The following is a 21,938-nucleotide window of genomic DNA, read 5'->3' as shown; positions in this document are numbered from 1 at the left end:
TCTTTCTGCTATACGTATGATAGCTGAATATTTCCTTCATCTTAGCAACCTAGGTTATTGTTAACTCTTGCATCATGCATATTGGCACAAAATTATGCAGGCGGGATTGCAACGATTCCTCGGCGCCACGAACGGCGGAACCAAGCCCATTCACTTATCCCGTTTTTAAACGTCCCATCCTGGATGTAAAGTCTGATGTTGAAGACGCCGCCATTTCCCCAGTCCAAGGCGGCCACTTGGGAGTCAGGGATGGCTGAATGCTCAAATGCGCCATCATACCAGGAAATGCCCCCTTCAGTTCCTTTTTCGAGAATGCGATTGTCCTCGGTGCCATAATACACCCTGACACTTTGTGGATTTCCAGGAGTCAGTACGAAGCTGGTGGCCGCTAGGGGGGTGCGCGGCTTGGCCGTTCGCACAACGATACCTCCGTCAGTCCACGATTGGCCCTCATAGACTCTTTCAACAACGTGGCGGTCTGTGGCTTGGAAATAGACACTGTAAAGGGAGAAACGGTAAAGGAGTCATTAGTTTTGTTGAAATCGGGAGAGAGAAACGCAAGCCGGGCCGGAAAGATACTCGTGATGAGAGATCAAAAAGGGAGGGACAGTATGTACCGAGTGGTTGATTTTCGTAAGCCTGTGCTATACGTCAGAGCAGCTATACCTGTACCTGGTAGCGCAGGTCCAAAGTTGGCTAGACGTTGCCATCCTCGACCAACTTCCGAATAGTTAGCAAACTGCGGGTTCTGCCTGAGATGATGGAAAATGCCGGAAGACGGAATGGGACGGACGATCAGGGCTTCTTACCATCAAATCCAAACTCCTGTATAGTGTTATCCCATAGCTGGGCATATACGCGTAATCGTGGACTTCGGCTGCTAGGAACAAATACTGCAGCTAGCCGTGAATGGGATGCAACCTGAAAATTATAACTGTTAATTGAGCCAGTGTACCACTCGCTTTGCGAATCAGATGCAGCTTCTCCAAGGGTGTTGTTCGGCGACAGATAGTAGACGCGGATCTAAGGCAGGAAGTCAATACTCGAACTCTTGTGAATCTTATCCCCAGCGAATATACATATGCTACAGAGTACTTACTAGCTCGAGATCATCAGAGGCGGCAGCAATTGACGAATAAACCTTGGCCTTTGCAACTGTGTCATTGGCGAGGCCTCCGCTCCAATAGCCTTCGAATCTGGCTTCCCGAATGCCGCCCGATGAATCTTGGCTATAGATCCGTAGTAAATTAACGGAGTTGACGGCGGCGATCCCGGTACCTAGAAGATAAGAGTCAGAGACTGTCCCTCAATATCGCATCACTCCATGATCTTCATCCTGCCAAGAGGATGTGAGTAGCGGTGGGAAGCACAAGGAGACAGTGACCAACCAGGAAGAGTCCGCTGGACTTCAGGCTCGGTGTTGTTTCCACTCGCCTGCGCAAAGCTGTTCGCTGAGAACAGGGAAACTTGGAGAAAGATAGTGAAGTGAAGCAATTTCATGATGATCTCTGCTTGGCCGTCGTTAACAGTAGGGTATGGTGTCTTGGATGTCCATTTATCTCCTACTCCTCAAGGCTCGGCATATGTCCTGTGTTTGTCTCCAAGCATAGCAGAGATTCGGGGGGATATATGGCCTGGTTTTATGTCGTCCTTTCCTTCCAATACTTCGGCGGAGGAGGGGACATCCGTATCTCTACACTTCATCACAACCTGGCTTGTCCCACTCGTAAATGAGCACATGAAGCATGAGATGTACAAACCCCTCGCTGCGAGAGAAAACCGTCCATGTCGTGTTGTACCCCATATAGGGCGAGCGGCGGGGAGATAGTTTTGCATCATATAGATAGTGAGAATCACGGGGTGACAGAGTGCAACTGGTGGTCAACCCCGCTGGTGATAAGAAAAGGCGTTGGACAGAGTCACCATAAGCTTTGAGGCGATTCGATCTCATGCTTCCACAGCCAAGCTTGTATCAAGTATCAGTTGAGTAAATATGGCTCCGATGGGAGTCACACGGCGTGTGTTTAGGGGGGCAGCGTGTGTATTTGAATGACGTCTGGAGTTGTCATGGAGCGATCGTTGCCAACTTCAAGTTAGCAGAACAAGTCCACGAGTTCATCACTAAGATGGTGATAAGCGAGCAGTAAGACCACTGGATCTTTTGAAATATTCTGGCCAAGGATCGGCATCACTAAACATAAGCCGATAGCTAGTTATTTGAGTCTTGACTAGCTTTTGTTACAGGGCTTTTTCGAGGTTTTGCAGTACTCGTTCGAGACCTGGTCAATTTGGCGATCTTCGTCCTCATAACTAGTTCGTTTGCCAACCGCCTCATTGTCAATGATCACGACATTCCCCGCTCGTCTTTGGATTCCAATATGCGGTAACAGCTCTCGGACGGGGTCAGACTGAAGCACCAATGGTCTGAGAACATCGGGACATCCCATAACCAATAAGCCTAATATCCCGGTTAACTAATGAACTGCGTGGTTGTATTACCGATAATCCCGGGGCCATTCGTCGAGGTTCCCAACCGGGAGATATGTTGATGAAATCTCTGCGAGCTAACTAACTGAACTTGATCATGGGTGGTGAACTTGGAAAATCTAACCGGATGACTGCATTCTTTTCGTAGGAGGTGAACAATCTTCAGATGCCGCCGTTGTAACGAGAGTGGTAGGAAGAATGTGCAAACTCTCCGCTTTCATTAGTTACATGGCGTGGGCGGCTAGATATCAAGGCGTTACATGATCAATATCTAGATCAGCTGGAGGAAGCAAGCAAACTTTGGAGATTGTAACTTGGCATATTCGCCACATTATTGAACTGGCCGGCATAGTAGCATGGATACGTTCTTCTCTACTCCATACTCCGTATCGTTTGATGTCCATTTTTACTCATACACAAGGGGGTGGACTTATGGTTCCGAGCCTCAGCCAAGCAACACTCCGATTGGCCGGAGAAGTGCGTCTAGCGCGTTGACAGGGGGTAGTTATCGCTACTGAAAAGTTGTCAGTGGTTGTGCCGCCTTTGCCCAAAGAGCCCTGTGATTCTATACAAACGGGGAGGTTCGGTAACTACTCCGTACTTGAGCTTGATGCAGATGCAGACTATGTCGTGGCAGTGTCTAATATCAAGGTCGCAACGGCTCTAGTGCATGCAGCAGGGCAGGGTATGCTTCTCTAGGGGTTTACGAGTCCTCACACCAGAGAATATATTCTTCATCCCATTTGGCACGAATTTATTAGTCTTATCTTTGAAAACACCGCATTTTGTCATGTCTACAGACATCCTCCTCTTTCCAATGGCATCTGCATTTTCAGGAATCACCGTGAAGATCATAGTCTTCTTTCTGTCTATTTCTTCGCTAGTTCTATATGACCAGCTAATCGCCCCGAGAGGTTTATTGAGGTTGACGCTGACTTGGTGTTTAGTTCTCCTTCTTGCAGGTTGTACGGTCAGTCTTCCTAGTATACACCTTGCCGAAGTTCAGATGGACAATAGCGATGCCGTTCGCGTGGGATATTTTGGTATTTAATATCTTCAATTATATCTCCCAAAGCAGTATACTGACAATACCAAGTATCTGCGTGAAGACAAATGACCAAATCAGGTGCACTTCAAGTGCATTCTCTTCTCCAGACACCATCAGGAAACGTCTGATGATAGAAATTCGGGGAGCTCTTCCAGAATTGCCCATCAACCAAGCTATAAAACTGCAAGCCGCAGCGTTCATCAACGCCGTTTCTGTGGCAGTGGTATTGTTCTGCTTCAGTTTGATTTTCGGCCTGCTCCAGTACCACAGTACCCGCAAACAGCCTATAAAGAGAGCATCTAGATGTCGTTGGAACTTCTTCCGTCAGGCCTCACTTGCATGTGCATGCAGTGCTTGCGCTTTTAAATTGGCAGCTACACTTGCAATCACCGGAGTGAGTGGCATATTTGCTATTGGCTTCAGATCTGTGTATACGATCAAAACCGGAACTGTATCTTTGGCATTGCATTGGACCGTAACCATACTTTGCTTTTTGGTCTGTATTGGCTTGATCATGCTTCGCCGTACGACAAGCGATGTAATTGGGGGCTCAAAGCCGGTTATGTTTGAACAAGGTATTAAGAAGCAGGATTTCCCTCTAGATCCGGACGGTTTTGGGACAATGAACTAAGGGTATATAAAGTGTTTATCGCTGAAAGGAATATATCACTGGCTGTTGGGTCTGTAGGCATTAGACTGGGATGGGAGGAGAAAGGTTGATACTGTATTCACTGTGATTGGGAAGTACTTGAAAAGAAGGAATATATTAGTATGGCGCCGAATTGATAGATAGAGTCCTAAAATGCTAGAAAAGGTATATATACACGTACGAAATATGTATCCGAAGCCATAAGTCTATGGAAATAAAAAGAAACGCTTTAATAGGCCCGAAAATGTTAATTTACGCCTGTAGCTCATTGTGGTGTTTGGGATGGGTGCCATCTTGAGAAAGAAGCCAGAACTTCTCATGCTCCTTTTGTCCATTGATGGCACCCTTGAGGTCGAATGGGTCGGCAAAGGTCTCCCACTTGGAACGTTTGTCGGTCCAGCCGGGGCCTTCGTACTCCTCCTTGTCAAAACCAAGGTAGACAGTGGTCTTGTTTGGCAGGTATCTACCAGGATGAACAATATTGAGCCAGTAGGTGTATAGAACCATTGGCGCGGCTTCAAAGACGTATAGGTACCATTCATGTCTTAGCACGGCATCGCAGACCCCATCGCACTGGCCGGTAGAAATGACGTTCAGGGTGCTGAACTTCTCGATGGCACGGAAGATGGACCGGAATAAGACAAGGGAGGATGTGCCATAAAGCATGATGAAGACGGTTCGGACTTTCTTTGTGAGCATGTTGGCTCGAACACAGCGGCTGTGGAGGTGGGCGATCATTCCGATGAAGATACATTCCACAGCTGCCTGGAGGACAGAACCGACGGCGACTAGTGTGCCACCGCTGCGTTGGAGGCCCTGGTCATCTCCTGCTGTCGCTACACGAGCAGCTCCGGCGGCTGTCAGACCCTCAACCAGTGCACCCAGGTAGATGAAGAAGTAAATGAGCCTGCTTGGGTTCAGAGGTGCGTGCATAGGGAGATAGTGCATGAGTCGTCCGAGAATATTGTATTCAGCTGCGGAGTAGATCGGTGGTCCGCAGAGAATGAGAATACTTTCTGAGATGTAGAAGTTCTTGTTCTCGGGGTAGAAACTAGAGACGGTTCTCATAACCCAGCCGGATGTAAAGACGAGGCCTCCCCAGCACATGAAGAACATGACCCGCCAGTATTTATATCGGCTGCAGAGATGTTAGTAAACGATGTTCAGTAACTCATAGATAGAAGGGCTGAGGCATACAAGTTCTGCCAGATGTGTATACCGAGCGAGATTCCAACTAGAACCGCGAAGACGGCTGCAAGGGCTCGGCTGGGTGTATAGGGATAGAATGTTAAACTTGTCGATTCCATGTTGGATGATGAAGCCATGACAATGAATTGATGTCTGAATTAGAGTGCTTGTATGATTGCTGAATCTTTATGGATTGCCGCAGCATCATGGCCGGTTATATATTGTGATATCTTCCATGTTTTCTCGTCTCTCACGCCTCATTAGGACTCCATGAATATCGACTAAGCACAGCCTTTGTTGCTCATTGCTTGTGTAGATGATGGGCGGCGCTACATGAGACCAAGAGCGGTTAGAGATCTGTCTGACGCTTGTCCAAGCCATGCCGAAACCCAGTGCGCGGATGCCAGCAAGCGCTGCGTTGCCCCAGATCAAGTATCATCCGCCGCCAAAACATCTTTCGGGCCGTCAGTCGTTCTTTTTTCTTGAAGGATCCGAGGTGGAGGAGCGCTGGATAACACCATATACGGCTAGTCTCATGCCAATCATCGAGGCTCTTCTGCATAAAGGGCAGATTTATAGGGCTGATAATCACTCCTCCGTACTCTACAGGGCATCATGGAGCGCTGGATAATGATGCCACCGTAGAGCGGCCATCGCCAGGCCATCGACGGACAAGAGGGCTGTGTTCATTTAACCATGGCTCCTCTCCCATGAAGCTGTCCGTAGTTGATAGTTATCCTGCTCTTCGTAGTCCTTCACCACCGCCGCCAGCAGCCTCTTTGAACGGCCTGGGAGATGATATCATGCTGAGGAGCAGATATATACACCATGGTCATCGCCGTCCGTGGCAGTGCAATGCCTCATCTTCTTGACTTCGACGCTATGGAGCGGTTGGTCGAACAGGGTCCGTCTCCAGCTCTGACGACAGAGTCGCTGCTCCGTATCAGCCTCTCAGCCAGTCAGCGTCGGCTGTTCACCGTCGACTCACAAGGCATACATTATTGCTCATCGCCTGAGGCTCCGTCTTGTCTTCTTCTGGCCCAGAATGCGTGCGTTTTCATGGCATCCTGGTCACTGTCTTCTTGTTCAACCTGCGCAGGCACCGCAGCCAACTAGCCTCGCCAAGGCGACTCCTTCAGCTCTCTGTCTGCTTAGCCGGAGGACGATCAGGTTATTTCAGAGTCGCTGGCTATTCCTCCTTTCGAAAGATGTTTTCGAGGCTTCATGAAAAGTTGTGGCCGTGTGGGCGTTGAGTAGCTGTCAATCATCATGCCTGGAGTTCCATCAGGACGCGGTTGCGATGCGTGCAGGAAACAGAAGAAAAAGGTGCAGCACATCAGCTGCTAATTAGTTAACCGGTTAAGCCATTGCTAATGCTGAGAGGATTGTATAGTGCGATCAAGGACGGCCTTCGTGTGCGCGATGTACTCGACTGAATATACCGTGTGTCGGCGCGGGCGTGCAGAGATTCAAGTTCAAGCAAGAGCATGTCTTTAACACCAGCCAGAAGAGCCAGCAGAGCCAGTCGAAGACCCTGACGACCAGGAAGAAGCCCGCTGCCAGACAGCTGCCGAACTTCGAGGCCATCATCTTTGTCGAAGAGATCCCCCGGCTACCCGTTAACGGCGTGACGGCGCTGCGGAATAGCTTTATCGAGACGTTGAAGCCGACAACCGACCTGAGATACAACCTGGCCTGGTCATTTGGCGGCTTTCTGGCGGACATTCCACGGCGGCTGGGGGTCAATGAAGCCCTGGACTCGGCGGTACAGGTGCTGGTCGAGTCGCATCAGGATTTCTGCGCCGGATTGGGGGTTACTTCGCGGATGCTGGTGGGATACTCGAGAGCGCTCAGGATGCTCAGGTTGTATCTCGATGACCCAGTCAAGGCGCGGGCGTCTGAGACTCTCTGCTCGGTCATGGTCTTGTTGATGTGCCAGGTGAGAGACGATTTACTGGTGCTATATATCATTCTACGCATGGCTGACGATATCGGTGTTGATACAGCGCTTTATCGGTGTCAGTGAAGGCGATTTTACAGGCCACTGCGAAGGCGCTGCCCAGCTGTTAAGGGCCAGAAGATACTATGATCCAAAAGACGAGTTTGAAAGCAAACTAGTCCTCTCGCTGCGAGGACCGGTGGTATGCTCCCTTTGGTGTCATTTAGTTACACTGGCAGTGCAATAATGGCTTACTTCCTTGATAGGTCTTTGAAGGACTTCTAAACCAAAAGATTCAGTTCACCCCCGAAGAATGGAAGACGCTGGTGGAAAACCATCTCGACGGAGTGACTCCTGAAGGTAGGATGATGCGTAGCGTTGCCAAAGTGCCTGGCCTTTTAAACCGAGCTAGAAAGATCCGCAAGGACGGAGGGACAGATGAGAATCTTTTAATCGATGCGCTGGCAGCATACCACCTGGCCAAAGGGGCGGCAGACGAGTTACGAATAAAGTACAATAAGGCCCGGTTCCCGAAAGAGGGCCAATTTTCATTCAAAGACCCTATCGTCATGGCCCACTCGTTCTATCAACGCTCGTTTGGCTTGAGTCTAACCGTTGCTATCATTCTCAGCTGTGTGGTTACCGGAATTGACCCGGACAACGCTGTTGTCGTAGACCCGTCGACATACATTGACGAGATTCTTGAAATTGCGGGCTCTGCGACAATATACAGGCCGTTGGGAGCAAGTTTCGTGCCCATGTGTTTGATGATGGCTTGGATATCCACTGGGGATGTTACGAGACGGGCAACCATTGAAGCCGCTTTAAAAGCGTATGAGAATGACTATGCAGAAGGACAGGCTGTCGTGATGTCACCGAGAGTCGAGCAGATATCGCGCCAGCTACGCTTAGTCGACTTGGATGTTTGATAACCATGGCCTACCCTTCTCACTATTATTATGCTAGAATGATCTGTTATGGCATTGCTCTATGTGCCAGCAGGCTGGTCTTCTTTGTAGATACTATTTTTATGGATGATAACATTACAACGACATCTTTGCTTAATATCAATATTGATATTCAATTTGAAGAGCTTCATGTCTTTTATGAATACAAATATCGTATTGATTTTTGCCTCAATATATGTGTTTTATTTAAGTTCTCTTATTTTATTGGGTAATAAATTTCAACATACGGGTCTGTTACCGTACACATAAAACGTCGAACCTTTTCATGAATTTTCGTGGATGAATCAACAAAAGCCAGCAACAACAAAGCGCAGAGATGGATTCCTTGGACTCCAAGACAGAAACCATAGGGGATAAAGAGAAACTGATATCTAAGCGAACTAGGAAACGAAAGCGTGGTGGTCGAAATAATAAGAGCGAGAGCGAGACCAAAAAACCTCGAATATCTGACAATGGCACTGAATCTGACCGAACATCTGAAAAGATAATTCAGAATGGTGCCCATAACCATGAAAAGAATATATCCAACTTCAAGGCGCCCTCAAGAAACGGCACTGCTAAATCTGATCCAAATGCCGGCTCTACCAATCTCAGGGAAAAGGCCAGGGTTCTGCTTGAAACGAGGAAGAAACTTCCTATATTTGCGCACGCAGACGAGATTCGTGGCCATCTGCGACGGACAGATGTTATGTTGCTTGTAGGAGAGACAGGAAGCGGTAAAAGTACCCAGGTTCCTCAATTTCTCACTGATGAGGACTGGTGTCGCCCTAAATCAGTCAAGATACCATGTTCCCGCAACAAGCAGACGACTACTGTGGGTGGCTGCATAGCCATCACCCAGCCCAGACGTGTGGCAGCCGTCTCTCTCGCTCGAAGGGTAGCAGAAGAAGTAGGCTCTCCGCTTGGTTCTGCGTCTCCTGCGAGCAAGGTCGGCTATGCGGTGCGTTTTGATACATCTGTTTCTCCGAGCACGCGTATCAAGTTCATGACGGATGGAATGTTGCTGCAGGAGATGCTGAGTGATCCGTGGCTGACCAAGTATAGCGCTATTGTTGTTGACGAAGTCCACGAGCGAGGGATCAATGTTGATCTGCTTCTCGGGTTCTTGAGAAACATTGCTACAGGGTCAAAGGAAGGGAGAGGAGGGGTTCCGTTAAAAATAGTGGTAATGAGTGCTACTGCAGATATGGAGAGTTTGATGTCCTTTTTCACAGAGGGATTTACACAGGCTTCGACTTCGAATGGTCAACAGGGTTCTACGATGGAAGATGATATCAATGCCAAAGCTCAAAAGGCAAGTGGTTCAAAATCCTCAAAGAAGGGGAAAGAGAGCCAAACGAAGTCGGATCAGATATCTGTCTGCCACATCAAGGGTCGCCAATTCCCTGTTACAACTATATATTCGCCAGCACCAGTTCCGGACTTTGTGGATGCGGCGCTTAAAACTATTTTTCAGGTTCACTACAAAGAACCGCTGCCTGGAGATATACTGGTTTTCTTAACCGGGCAAGAAACAGTGGAAAACCTGGAATACTTGGTCAATGACTATGCTAGTACTATGGACAAGGAATTACCAAAGGTGCTTGCTGTTCCTCTGTTCGCAGCTCTTCCCCAGGTTGCTCAACAAAGGGTTTTCCTGCCTACACCACCGAGAACAAGAAAGGTGATTCTAGCCACGAACATTGCTGAAACCTCCGTGACTGTCCCTGGAGTACGATATGTGATTGACTGCGGCAAGGCCAAGACAAAGCAGTTTAGGACACGGCTTGGACTGGACTCATTGCTTGTTAAACCAATATCGAAATCTGCTGCTATACAGAGGAAAGGTCGTGCTGGTCGAGAAGCACCCGGACAATGTTACCGATTATACCCTGAGAAGGAATATCTTGCTTTGCCAGAGACCAACACCCCTGAGATTCTACGATGTGATGTAAGCCAGGCTATTTTAACGATGAAAGCCAGAGGAGTGGATGATATAGTTGGATTCCCGTTTCTTACACCTCCGCCTCGGGATGCGATCGAGAAGGCATTGTTACAACTTTTCAACATCAACGCTCTGGATGACACGGGGAAGATAAGCCCTGTCGGTAGCCGGATAGCAAAACTTCCACTTACTGCACCATTAGGTCGAGTGCTTCTTGCTGGAGCTGAAAAAGGTGCTCAATGTCTTCGAGATGTTATCGACATCATTTCCTGCCTGAGTGTGGAGAATATCTTTTTAAATACGCTATCAGAGGAGAAGAAGGAACAGGCAGACCTGGCGAGGCGTGACTTGTACCGGAGAGAAGGAGACCACTTAACGATGCTTGCCACCGTCCGGGCATATGCGGCTGAAAACGCAGATAGAAAGGCATGGGCTGAACGCCACCTTGTCTCTCATAGAGCAATGCAGGCAGTTATGGTACGTCTCTAATTTTAGGATCCTTTCTTCTGTGTTATGTGACTAATGGAGTATCCAGGATGTACGGAAGCAACTACTAGCGCAGTGTAAGCAGTCAAAGCTATTTGGCAATACGTCGTTTGAAAACGATGAATCTATACCCCTGGGAAACGAAGATCCAGTCCCGATATTGACGAGCTTTCTTACCGGGTTTGCTACAAATACAGCACGGTTGCTCCCTGACGGCAGCTATCGAACCCTGGTAGGAAATCAAACTGTTGCTATACACCCATCCAGTGTACTCTTTGGCAGGAAAGTTGAGGCCATCATGTACAATGAATTCGTCTTTACCAGTCGAAGTTATGCAAGAGGTGTCAGCGCAGTACAGATGAATTGGATTGGAGAAGTTTTAGATGGTTCTTCATAAGGCATAAAAATATACACTAGATGATATGAAGCATTGCATATGTACAGATACCGCCGGATGCAACCCAAGATCCTCGTAATCTATAACCAAAGAGGTATCATTGCCAATCTTGTCTAGTTGCTTTTCTTCTCTTTGCTTCTCAGCTTATCCGTCTGATGGAACCAGTCCAAAAGGCCAATAGATCCATAGTTCAGATTGAACTTCTCATGATGTAAATCATGCATTCTTGCCTTTCCATTTAGGAAATCATATCCACTATGCACGGTTGCGGTCTCGAATAATTGGTAGCCCATGAATAGCCAAAAGGTAACGATATGACTTTTGAGTATTTGTGGGGGAAGAGTTATCGGCAGCACATTAGCGCCTATCTGCTCCAGTGGATGGGCATATTGAGCGGCTAGGGCAACGGGAGCAGTGAACTTGTGGTGGCGTTTGTGAATCCTGACATAAAAGTACGGATAATGAAGGAGTCGGTGGGCGTAGTAAAAGAGGACTTCACGCATCAGCATGCAAAGCACAATGTCACGGGCCGCAATAGCGAATGGCGGTAACGTCGGCAGCACCTGGAGCGAGGGTGGGATGATATTTTTATGCACGAGTGTGAGCAGAAGAATGTGCAAGGCTGTGGACAGCAGCTGGTTCTTCAACACGTAGAAGAAGCAGTGCCATATCTCCTTGGACGTTGGCTGTTTGGGAGCTGGCTGGATCTTATGTCTCTGTGAGAAGGCCGGTGCCCATTTATCGAGACTGAGATAGAAGGCTGACGGGATCCAAAATGTTACCAGCTGGACGAGACAGGTTCCCACGAATTCTATCGTTGCGGGCGAGTATGTTGAGACGAGCGAGGCCCAGCCGGCCTCTATCTTGGTATAAACAGCGTCCATGGTTGGTGTCACTGGCCAACTAACTAGCTAGTTATCAAGACGGTGACGCTTCGAAAGGAAAGATGTTCGGAGATTATATTCCAGTGTGGCCTGCCTTGTCTCCCCAACGAACTATTCATACTGCGGTGTATCCTGGGGTTGGTTCGTTTTGATATAAAAACGGCCGAAATGTTGACTCTTACTTTGCATGTGCCGAACCTCGGCTCGATCCTTGCCACCACCTCGCGTATGAATAGGCGCGTGTTATTCGCGACGCGGAGGTATACAATATTCATCTGACATACATTTTATAATAAGAGAAGGCTATGAATAAAATGAAATCGTTAAGAAGATGGGACCCAAAATCAGAGGATTATTAACTAATGTATATAAGATCAATGATTCATGATTTCGTTGAGCTGTGTTATAAGTATTGGACCCTGAACCAAACAGTGGCAACCGGCTCAGGGGTAAGTAACCAAAGGTAGTTGCCAACCACGAACAGCCAACTCAATCATACAAGCCGGCTGGCCTAGAGAAATCTCGTTTAAGGGCCTGAGGAGCAGATACCTTGATACCACTCTCCATGCGTGCAAGACTTATCTCGTAGCCCTTCTGATCACACCATGACTTCACCATCTTCACCGCGTTCTTGATCTCACGTCCATTCAACTGCCACATAGAAAGTTCTTTCAAGTCTTCATCGGTCAGTTGATCCAAGACGGTCTTCGCTTCCTTCTGGTCAGGCATGGCATGGATAGGAGCCAGTCGGCTCAGGAACTTGGCCCACACCTGTGACCTGGCATTTTGAGATAGTGGTTTAAACAGCAGATGGAGATTGATGCGGGATCTGAATGCTGTATCGATGGTGTCATAGAGGTTGGTGGTAAGAAAGATGACGCCACGGTAGTACTCTAGTTCTCGGAGGAAGATGGAGACGAGTTCGTTGCGGTGGATATCGTTGGGATTACGCTCTGCCATGAAGACGTCCGCTTCGTCGAGCAGGATGACGGCGTTCCATTCTAGGGCCAGCTCGAATACCTTTTTTATGTTATTGCCGAGCTCTGCGGCCTGGATGCCTAGGTCTTCAGCCTGGAGGTAAAATAGGGGCTTGCGGCATCTGTCGGCAACTGCATGGGTTTGTTGTTAACTGGATGTCCTCGCTTTTGGAGATCTGCTGTCTTTCTTACCAGCTTCTGCAGTGAGCGTCTTTCCTGTGCCGGGAGGCCCACTAAGGAGGATATTCAGTCCTTGGCCTAAGGTTGGGGGAGGTAGACGTTAGCAAGCCAGTCGTTCCATGGATCAGGGAGACTTGACTCACCTTTTCCGGTAATGACATCATCCGATACTTTCTTCGAATTATAGTGGTGTTCTACAAAGGATAGGATCAGGTCCTTTTGTTGCTCGTCATATACCAAGTGATCATAGGCTTCGTCGTTCCATTTGACCTGTTCAATATCCTCAATATAAAAGTTGACTATACCACGGTTAGCGTTGAGAATGATACTCTTCGGACAAGCGACACACTTACGCCACTCCTTATTCTTCAGGGCGAATCCCTCGAGGAACGGAGACATGTACATCATCTCACTTCCGAGACCGAGGATACCTTGCTTATTTTTGTCCTGATCTTCTGTTGAAATGTGCTTGGTAGCCCTCGGTTTAGTCCCGCCGGTCAGACTGGCATTGTTTGGCCCAGTTATCTCTAGCACGGGCTTCTCAGTTTCGGGGTTTGTATCCGTCTGGAGAACACGCGTTTTCCGTTTCATAGGATTCTCAACTCCACTGTCAGGACTCCTGAGAGCATCGTGGTGTTTATTGTATCCAACGACATCAATCAGAATCCTGCCATCCACCTGGACAAAGCGAGTTAGCAGGTCATAGTTTATCTACATATAGATATGGATATATATTGATAGAGACCTACATTGTGCTTGATCATCCCATCTTTGGCCTTGAAGAGAGCGATACCGGTGTAAGATCCGTAAGAGAGCCCCTGATAGTCGAGCGCTTTCCTTGCTCGCTTTATCAGGCGTGACTTGACAGCCTCCGGATCTTCATGGAACCTGAGTGGGTAGAAGGGTAGATCCGTGATGGGGATATTTCCCTTGAAAGAGGGGATTATATCCTTGTACTCCTCCCAGACGTATTCCTGGCCGTCAAATTTCATGATCCTGCACCGTAGGCGCATCACAGACCGTGAATTGCACTTGAGAATATCGGTGCCGATAACTTTGCCTAGAGATTCGCACTCCCCTTCCCAGATGTATACCGGGGAGCCAGTAGGAAAATAAGCCCAGAGCAAATCGGACGAAGCCAGACCGCTGGCCTGTAACAGCTGGACACGACTTCGAGTTTCGGCAAACATGTCGTCCATCAGGTTTAGGAGGAGCTCGAGATGTTCGCGTAAAGGGGTGCCTTTGCCTGCACTCTTGAGCAAGGCCGCAATCTCGTCCGCGTTGAAGTAGAGCGGCGCAAAGGGGGTGGTGAACTCTGCCGGCTCTGTCTTCTCGAGGTATATCTCATCCTTCTCGACGATATCCTTGAGGGCAGCTACTAGCAGGGGGCTCTGGATGGTAATCTTGAAGTACTTCAGCGTAGGACGGCCACTGATGACGGGCTTATCCAGGTCCACGATCTTGTACACTCTGATGGCTGCTCGGTCCTGGGCCTTGGAGGCAGTCTTGCTGAGCTGCTTGGGGGGATAATCCACCCACGTCCGGTGCTCTTCGCGGCTGTTTTTGGACTCATAGAAGATTTTGATAAGGGCGTCTGCTCCCTGGGTGTTTTCTTCAGGGGCAGCACCCGCCTTTCGAGTCTGCGAGCGAGGCTTGATTTTGTCGTTTGTTCCAAACGCCTTGCATCGCCATCGCCAGACGGCCTCGGAGACGTTGAATCCCATGCTGAAACTATGGACGGTGAACAGCTGTTCCAATGGAGGTTTTGATCGCTGGGCGTTTGGTGGTGAATGAATGATATTCGGTAGCAGTGCAAGTTAACTTAAGTACAACAACGGCAGAGCAAAAGACAAAAGCTGGGGAAGCAGCCGGAAACAAGAGAAGAATTCTTGCAGAGAATTTCTCTTTAAAAAAGGACGGATTGGGTGAATTCTGCAGAGGTTTTTATGCATGCAAAGGAGCTTCTGGCTGCCTTAGTGGCCTTCTCTGTGTGAGCCTGTACCGGGCGCAGCAAAGCAGGCAGCTTTATATCCAGCAGCCGGTTGAGTAACCAAAAAGAAAACAAAGCCAGGCACTGCCTCTAGGGCCCCTGCAGCGAGTAAGTAGTAAGTCTCTAGCTAGCTATATTCACTCCGTTTGCCATAGTTTGTTACTGATCGGAACAGGGAGATGGATAGGCTGAGAGGAGTGTGGCTTGACCAGCAACCCAGCAAGGCAGCATCATTCAGTCGATGTGCATAACTACGCCGTATGCTGAAAGCCGCCAGGCAGCAGAGGCGCCAGCCGAAGCCATCACAGAAGAGCCCAAGGTTAGTTATGTACCTACAGGCTGAATCTGCTTGGAGCGATGCGCCTGTCAAGGTGAAGAAAAGGCTGCCGGCCTTTGGCCCCTGAATCGAAGAACGTCGACGGTCTCGCCCATTGAACCAGCCAGCCGAATCTCGTCTATTCAGGCCCTATCAGATCCCGTTCCCGCCTCTAGCTCGGAGAAGGAGTGTGCGTGATGGTGAGGATTCCAGCTTGCGGCTCAGTCCAGCAGTTCACCAGGCGCAGCAGCCACAACGGCTCTTCAAACGAAGGTGCAGATCTTGGTTAACTATAACTACGGGGTACGAGAGGGAACACATGCCTGGGCACTAGTTATCTCGGAAGCTGCTGGTTTGATGAAGGATTTGAAGAAGGATGATGCACAGTGCTGGACGATGTTGGATCTCCTGCCAGTTAACTAACAATCAGTTACTGGCTGCCCCTGAGTAACGACGGAGAACGCCGTGAAGAACGAACCAGCTCGATGAATCTGGGGATAAAATGCCAATAGTAGAGGGATGTATTAAACACGTCGCATCCTTCAAACGTTATGGTGGGTTTCCATGGACTCTCCGCAGCTTGCACACACCCCTGTGGACGCTGGGCCAGAGGACGGGAGTCTGCTCGAGAAGACCAGGGCAATGGAGCGAAATGCCTCCACTCAAGGGAGGACTGCATATAGCTGCACATATACGCTTCGGGGGAGATGCGTCAGGGAGTCTGTCACCAATTTATGCTGGTGTTCTGTTCGAAAGCAGTTAACCGAGAACTGTAAGAGCTATACGACCAGCACGATGCTTTAATGTTACTTTTAAATGACGGCAACCTGCAGCAAGAGATACCATTCTGGGATGTGCAGGATTCGATAATCATGGGGCGGTTATCCGAATCAGCATCTGGTGTAACTACGACTGCCGTTTGTCGTCTCCATGACGATTCTCACCGTCCATCATCCAGCTTGATGGAGACATCGAAACGCCTCTTTTGGCTGGCGGCTGGATAACTACCCGACAAACTTCGCCCGACGGATAGTCTGATCCTCCATATTATCTGCATCGCTGGTGATCTCGTATCCCTGGAGGGTGGATCCCAGTCTCAACGCAGCAGCAGCAGACATTCTAGCGCCACACCAGCACGGGAGAAAGCTCCCCTGTCGCTGCAATTGAGGCCCTGACTCTAGACTGACTCGACTCCACTAGCCAAGGTGCGTTCGAGGGATAACTATACTCGGGATAGCTCCGTTGGGGAGAGGGGGGGCATGCGATGCCAGTGTCTGGTTGTTCGATGCACGACTATATCAGTGAAGATGTCCCCGGCCAGCCTGCGCAGGGCGTTTCGCCTGGTTTCTTGAGATAGATAGGATAAGGATGCAGCCATGATCAGTCGATTCGCATACAGAAGCCCCCGGAAGGCTGCTCGGCTTTGTGGTCGTTTATCGTCGCACAGTGTGGTTCTACGCGGCAGACGTACTGCCGTTACAGCCAGTGCACCAGCGGCATTTGACGAAGAGACAGATGTTCTAGTTATAGGGAGCGGTGCGGGAGGCTTAACTGCTGCCCTGAGAGCGCAGTCCCACGGCCTTCGGACGCTGGTGGTCGAGAAGGAGGAAGCGCTGGGAGGGACATCCGCGTACTCTGGTGGTGCCATGTGGATTCCAAACAGCCATCTATCTGAAGCCGCTGGTGTAAAGGACAGCAAGGAAGAGGCTCTCCAATACCTCGAAGCAACCATTGGAGATGTCGGCCCTGTGTCGTCTCGAGAGCGCAAGGTTGCTTTTCTCGACAATGGGCCTCGACTGGTTCAGTTCCTGGAGAAGGCCGGATTCCAATGGCGCCTGGGAACAGGGGGATGTCCCGATTACTTCCCTGAGACACCGGGCAGCTCAATGTTTGGACGGACGCTAGAACCGATGATCTTTGATATGAAGAAGCTGGGGTCCTGGAGGAGTTTGGTTCGAAAGCGTCCTGGTCCCCCTATTGCTGCATATGTGACGGAGACCAACAGAGCTCTCAAATCAGGGGCTTCGTGGACGGACTTCAACGCTCTGCTTAAGATCGTCCTGCGTCAGGGACTGCTCACTCTGTTTGGCCAGGCTCCCTCGGCGATGGGCCAGGCACTGGTATCCCAGCTGCTGTACCTGCACAAACAGGCCGGAACAACGATACAGCCTAAGACAGCGCTGGTTGACTTGATCATGGACGGTTCGACGGTCGTTGGAGCCACGGTCAACCACGATGGCCGGCAGAAGACCATCCGGGCCTCTCGTGGAGTCCTTCTTGCCGCGGGGGGTTTCGCTCACAACAAGCAACTCAGGGAGAAATATGGTCCTTCGCCGGCCAGTGTTGAATGGACAAGTGCCCCCCCCGGAGACACAGGGGACGCTATCACCGCTGCCATGAAGGTCGGAGCAGCTACGGCACTGCTGGACGATGCCTGGTGGGGACCGACTGTCCTCTGTCCGGCCCTCGGGACGCCCATCTTTGCCCTGACCGAGCGAGCTCGTCCGTTCAGTATCATTGTTGATTCCTCCGGGTCGAGGTTCATGAACGAAGCTGAACCGTATACGGATGCTGGCCACCATCAGTACGAACGACACCAAAAGGTGAACGCCATCCCAGCCTGGCTGATAGTTGACCACTCGTTCCGCAAACGATACAGCATTGGTAACCTGTTCCCTATGCGACCTGATCCAAAGAAGGGGCTCAAGGAAGGATATTTATTCAAGTCCGATACCATCCAAGACCTAGCAAGGCAGATTGGCGTTGATGCTGCGGGTCTCGAGAAGACGCTCTCTCGATTCAACCGGATGGCCAGGGCCGGAGTCGACGAGGACTTTAACCGCGGTGTCTCTGCGTTTGATAATTACTTTGGAGACCCCCTGATAGGACCCAACCCGAACCTGGGGCCGATCGAGAAGCCGCCGTTCTACGCTGTTCGGATTGTTCCAGGAGACTTGGGCACCAAGGGGGGTTTACTAACCGACGAATTTGCGCGGGTGATCAGGGAGAGTGACGGGAAGCCGATTGAACGGCTGTATGCTGCGGGTAATAGCAGTGCAAGTGTGATGGGCAGGACTTATTCTGGCGCTGGCGCTACCATTTCGCCTGCCATGACCTTTTCTTTTATTGCAGCGGATCATATGGCGGGTCAATGAGGTCTGTTAGTTGTTCTTGGATACATTTAGATATAACCCACTAGATAGATATTTGGAGATGGTTCCAACCCCCTATCTGGACACACTACCCTATCAACTTGATATCTCCCTTACACCGCCCCTATATCAACACTGTCAATTAAGAGTCTAGCACATACGACCACAGGAAGTGGAAAACAGAGCTTCCCGTCCGCTCAGCTGTACTTAAGCCACTTGCCGGTCGGTTAGTAGTTGGGTGGGTGACCACCAGCGAATCCCGACTGTCGTATGTATTTTTTGATTTTTACTCACCCTTCTTTTGCTATTTTGTTGCCCATTTAGTGGGATTTACCTTGCTGCTTCTCTATAATACCCTTATGAACCCATCTCCGCCTCTGTCACTCATAAATATGCTTGCTCGTCACCTCAAACGCGCAAAGGGCTATTCTCCGTTGGGTGGGTGACCACCGGCGAATCCTGACAGTCCGCATGTTTTTGACCACCCGTTTTTTTTTATTCTTTTTTGCTATTTTTGTCTGGTAAAAAGTACTGGATACTTATTATTTACATAGATGACTGCCGTTTGTAGTTGGGCAGGTAATTTTAATCGCTCTGTTTTCTTTTTATTTTAGGCATGTACTGTGATAGACGGACACTAAGACTTGTATTTCCCTCCTGGCGATACTGGGATTTGAGGTTCAGCTGTCATTATTATTGGATCCTGATCTAACAGTAGTAAAAAAGTGCTATAACTAGCTTGCTACTATGCCCATATAAATAAAACTAGATGTAAGTATAACCGTATTTATATTATATGATACTTTTAAGTGCCTCAGTCCTTTATCACCGGCATAGTTTTGGAGGGCTCATTAAACTGTAGGCGTTGAAGCCGAGTGGTCATTCACTATTCAGTCAAGCCGTTTGATCTATATGACTATGAAACCGTTGAGACATATCACATATACGCACCCGGAGAGAATGCATCCCCAAGCCAAAATTGCACCGGTTAACTGTCTGCCTGTTTAACTAGCTATCGCACATCGGAGCTTTCCTGGTCTATTAGTGAGAGCATCCCGCCAACCAGACGGAAGCTCCCGCATACGAGGACCTTTGCCTCCTTTGTGCCGCCGTCGATCTGGTCGACCATCTCGACAGCCTCCTGAAGAGATGGCAGCACGGCGACCTGAGAATCCGCATCAAGCTTGCGCCAGTAGTCCGCCATCTTCTTCTGAAAGACGAGGCTCTTGAGATGCTGCGGATCAACGTTCTTATCGACAAAATCTGCAAGGATAGCTGGTGGTTAGCGCTGCAGCAGGCGTGAATGGACCTCAGGCAAATACCTACCAACTTTATATTCGTTATCTTTGTATGTGATGTTTGTGCAGAACAAGACATGCTGAAAATTCAAGCCCATCTGGTTGTATACAACATCATGCACGGTGTTAAGGAGCCCGTCAACATCCCGGAGATGAGACTGCTGGTTGAAGATGAGGATTCGCGGCTGGGTTCTACATTATCTGGATGGTCAGCGACGGCGAAATATGATGTCAAAAAACCGACAGCAAGACAGCAAGAAAGGTCAGGAAGAGCAAAGGAACTGACGTGTTCTGGCAAAGACGGCCAAACCAGGAGCTGGCAACCTCGAGACTCTCATGAGTATGCGCGCCGTCGAGATGCCACTGCTGTCCATTTCTGTGTATGAGCTGGCATCGTCCGCGCCATACGGTTCTCTCAAGACCCTGGACAACCTGGACTGGGAGGTTCTCCAGATCAATACCTGGCGCAATATTGAGTTTCTGGAGTATCTCAGACGACAGAATCACTGCAAGGGACGCGTTTTTCAGCTGGAACTCTTCAGCTGGCTTGATATTAACCTGCCGAAGCGCAGGTATTATATCAACAAGGCCTAGGGTAACCTCCTTTTCCAGCGCCCTATTCTTAAGTACAGCCATGGCGTCAGGGACCTGGGTCACAGTAAAAGCCGGACTTCCGGTCTTCATGATTCCTGCTTTGTGCCAGGCAATCTTGTCAATGGTATCGCCAAGTGCAACGACATGGTCAATCCCAAGAGAAGTTATTCCAGCGACGCCAGGCTGCTCTATAATATTGGTTGAGTCCAGCTCACCACCAACTCCAACCTCATAGATGGCAACGGTCACCTCTTCTCTCAGGAAAAGGTGGAAAGACATCAGAGTCATGAACCGGAAGTAAGACGGCTTGATTGCTGGGTCGAGGCCCTCCTTCACCGCTGACGACTCTAGAGCATTCCATACCTCGAAGAAGTACTTGGTGAAGAGCTTCTCAGATATTGGCTTGGAGTTGATCTGTATTCTCTCACGTACGGCCACAAGATGGGGAGACGTGTACATTCCAATCTTTTCTGGGGCCCCTGTTGTTGCACGGTACTGCTCGAGGATGGAGTTGACAAAAGCACAGGTTGACCCCTTTCCCTTGGTCCCGGCCACATGAACGATATTGAGGCGGTTGAGATCTTTCGTCTGGATACAGAATCAGCATAACTAACCAGTTAACTACAGCCCGACGACCATCGACGGAATCAGACTGAGCCCGATGATGATATTGATATTATTACCGAGTGGCCTACACGCCGGAGCCATTGGCGCATTTGTTCAACATCAGAATCACCCAGCTTCTGCGCTAATTGCCTTCTCTCTTCCAATTTTTTAAATCCCGTTTGCGTCGAGTTCAGCCTTTGAACGGCATCCTACTTAGGCACGATTCATGAGCTGAACCCTGGATAGTTAATGGTTCGGGTTTGGATGAGAAAGTGGCCTGCGTACATGATAAGTCGGGTTTTCTACAGTTCCCTCCATTGCTCTGACCCAGCCACCGCCGATTGAATGAATATATCTTCGAAGCCAGGTGTTAGATAGTCGAAAGACCATCACTGAATGTCAAAAAGCTGTTGCTGGCTCAACTGGCATCCACGATATATATTTCGTCGACTTCCTAGCCGCCGGGCTGACTCACATGATGTGTGCTCCCCTCCTGCTATCGGTGCAATCCTTAATCCTTGCATCTTAATCTAACCACGGAAGTGATATGCCGCCGACAAACGAATCAAATCATTAGTTAGTTAACAAGCTGGTTCACACCTCAAAGCGAAGAATTATTAACAACCAGCCAGCTCTAACGCGGGTGTTAAAGGTGGAGTTGAAAACTGGCCTGCATCTACCGGAAGCCAGATAAAAGAAAACACTGCCAATTGTAACCTCTTCAGCAACGGTTTGGCTCGCTCAGGAGTTAACTACCAAGTTAACCCCCTTGGCGATTGCTGGATGTGCCTGAGTTACGGAGTACAAGCTAGTTAGTCACTTGAGACACCTGCAGCTGCAGGAGTGTTCGTGGGC

The 21,938-nt window shown here is 49.3% G+C and overlaps 9 protein-coding genes and 1 non-coding gene across 10 annotated transcripts; 5 read left to right on the top strand and 5 right to left on the bottom strand.

Annotated features, from left to right (window-relative positions):
• Positions 1-92: 92 nt before the first annotated feature.
• Positions 93-1,500, bottom strand: MGYG_02049 (L-fucose-specific lectin; the record flags this gene model as incomplete). Its single annotated transcript, XM_003174472.1, has 5 exons — positions 93-498; positions 618-720; positions 810-1,023; positions 1,100-1,278; positions 1,389-1,500. 5 exons carry the CDS (start codon positions 1,498-1,500, stop codon positions 93-95), a joined length of 1,014 nt encoding a protein of 337 aa, XP_003174520.1.
• A 2,006-nt stretch (positions 1,501-3,506) lies between these two features.
• Positions 3,507-4,166, top strand: MGYG_02048 (hypothetical protein; the record flags this gene model as incomplete). Its single annotated transcript, XM_003174471.1, has 1 exon — positions 3,507-4,166. One exon carries the CDS (start codon positions 3,507-3,509, stop codon positions 4,164-4,166), a length of 660 nt encoding a protein of 219 aa, XP_003174519.1.
• A 270-nt stretch (positions 4,167-4,436) lies between these two features.
• On the bottom strand, positions 4,437-5,509 carry MGYG_02047 (hypothetical protein; the record flags this gene model as incomplete). Its single annotated transcript, XM_003174470.1, has 2 exons — positions 4,437-5,322; positions 5,382-5,509. The coding sequence occupies 2 exons, from the start codon at positions 5,507-5,509 to the stop codon at positions 4,437-4,439; spliced, it is 1,014 nt and encodes a 337-aa protein (XP_003174518.1).
• A 1,132-nt stretch (positions 5,510-6,641) lies between these two features.
• Positions 6,642-8,240, top strand: MGYG_02046 (hypothetical protein; the record flags this gene model as incomplete). The annotated part of the gene is made up of 4 exons (XM_003174469.1): positions 6,642-6,698; positions 6,766-7,311; positions 7,379-7,513; positions 7,578-8,240. The coding sequence occupies 4 exons, from the start codon at positions 6,642-6,644 to the stop codon at positions 8,238-8,240; spliced, it is 1,401 nt and encodes a 466-aa protein (XP_003174517.1).
• A 355-nt stretch (positions 8,241-8,595) lies between these two features.
• MGYG_02045 (ATP-dependent RNA helicase DHX8) lies at positions 8,596-11,086 on the top strand (the record flags this gene model as incomplete). The annotated part of the gene is made up of 2 exons (XM_003174468.1): positions 8,596-10,680; positions 10,739-11,086. 2 exons carry the CDS (start codon positions 8,596-8,598, stop codon positions 11,084-11,086), a joined length of 2,433 nt encoding a protein of 810 aa, XP_003174516.1.
• A 113-nt stretch (positions 11,087-11,199) lies between these two features.
• On the bottom strand, positions 11,200-11,970 carry MGYG_02044 (C-4 methylsterol oxidase; the record flags this gene model as incomplete). The annotated part of the gene is made up of 2 exons (XM_003174467.1): positions 11,200-11,649; positions 11,683-11,970. 2 exons carry the CDS (start codon positions 11,968-11,970, stop codon positions 11,200-11,202), a joined length of 738 nt encoding a protein of 245 aa, XP_003174515.1.
• A 489-nt stretch (positions 11,971-12,459) lies between these two features.
• Positions 12,460-14,851, bottom strand: MGYG_02043 (hypothetical protein; the record flags this gene model as incomplete). Its single annotated transcript, XM_003174466.1, has 5 exons — positions 12,460-13,079; positions 13,140-13,205; positions 13,271-13,426; positions 13,481-13,805; positions 13,877-14,851. 5 exons carry the CDS (start codon positions 14,849-14,851, stop codon positions 12,460-12,462), a joined length of 2,142 nt encoding a protein of 713 aa, XP_003174514.1.
• A 1,958-nt stretch (positions 14,852-16,809) lies between these two features.
• MGYG_02042 (3-oxosteroid 1-dehydrogenase) lies at positions 16,810-18,588 on the top strand (the record flags this gene model as incomplete). Its single annotated transcript, XM_003174465.1, has 1 exon — positions 16,810-18,588. The coding sequence occupies one exon, from the start codon at positions 16,810-16,812 to the stop codon at positions 18,586-18,588; it is 1,779 nt and encodes a 592-aa protein (XP_003174513.1).
• Positions 18,589-18,744: 156 nt separating this feature from the next.
• On the top strand, positions 18,745-18,860 carry MGYG_10005. Its single transcript, XR_001951125.1, has one exon. It is a non-coding gene; the product is annotated as a 5S ribosomal RNA (ribosomal RNA).
• A 737-nt stretch (positions 18,861-19,597) lies between these two features.
• Positions 19,598-21,401, bottom strand: MGYG_02041 (folylpolyglutamate synthase; the record flags this gene model as incomplete). The annotated part of the gene is made up of 5 exons (XM_003174464.1): positions 19,598-19,848; positions 19,912-20,075; positions 20,170-21,065; positions 21,161-21,292; positions 21,369-21,401. 5 exons carry the CDS (start codon positions 21,399-21,401, stop codon positions 19,598-19,600), a joined length of 1,476 nt encoding a protein of 491 aa, XP_003174512.1.
• Positions 21,402-21,938: the final 537 nt, after the last annotated feature.

The sequence above is a fragment of the Nannizzia gypsea genome, genomic scaffold (genome assembly GCF_000150975.2).
Source record: "Nannizzia gypsea CBS 118893 supercont1.2 genomic scaffold, whole genome shotgun sequence".
Taxonomy (NCBI): Eukaryota; Fungi; Ascomycota; class Eurotiomycetes; order Onygenales; family Arthrodermataceae; genus Nannizzia; species Nannizzia gypsea.
Note: the sequence above shows the minus strand (reverse complement) of the source record. Positions and strands in the feature narration are given on the sequence as shown.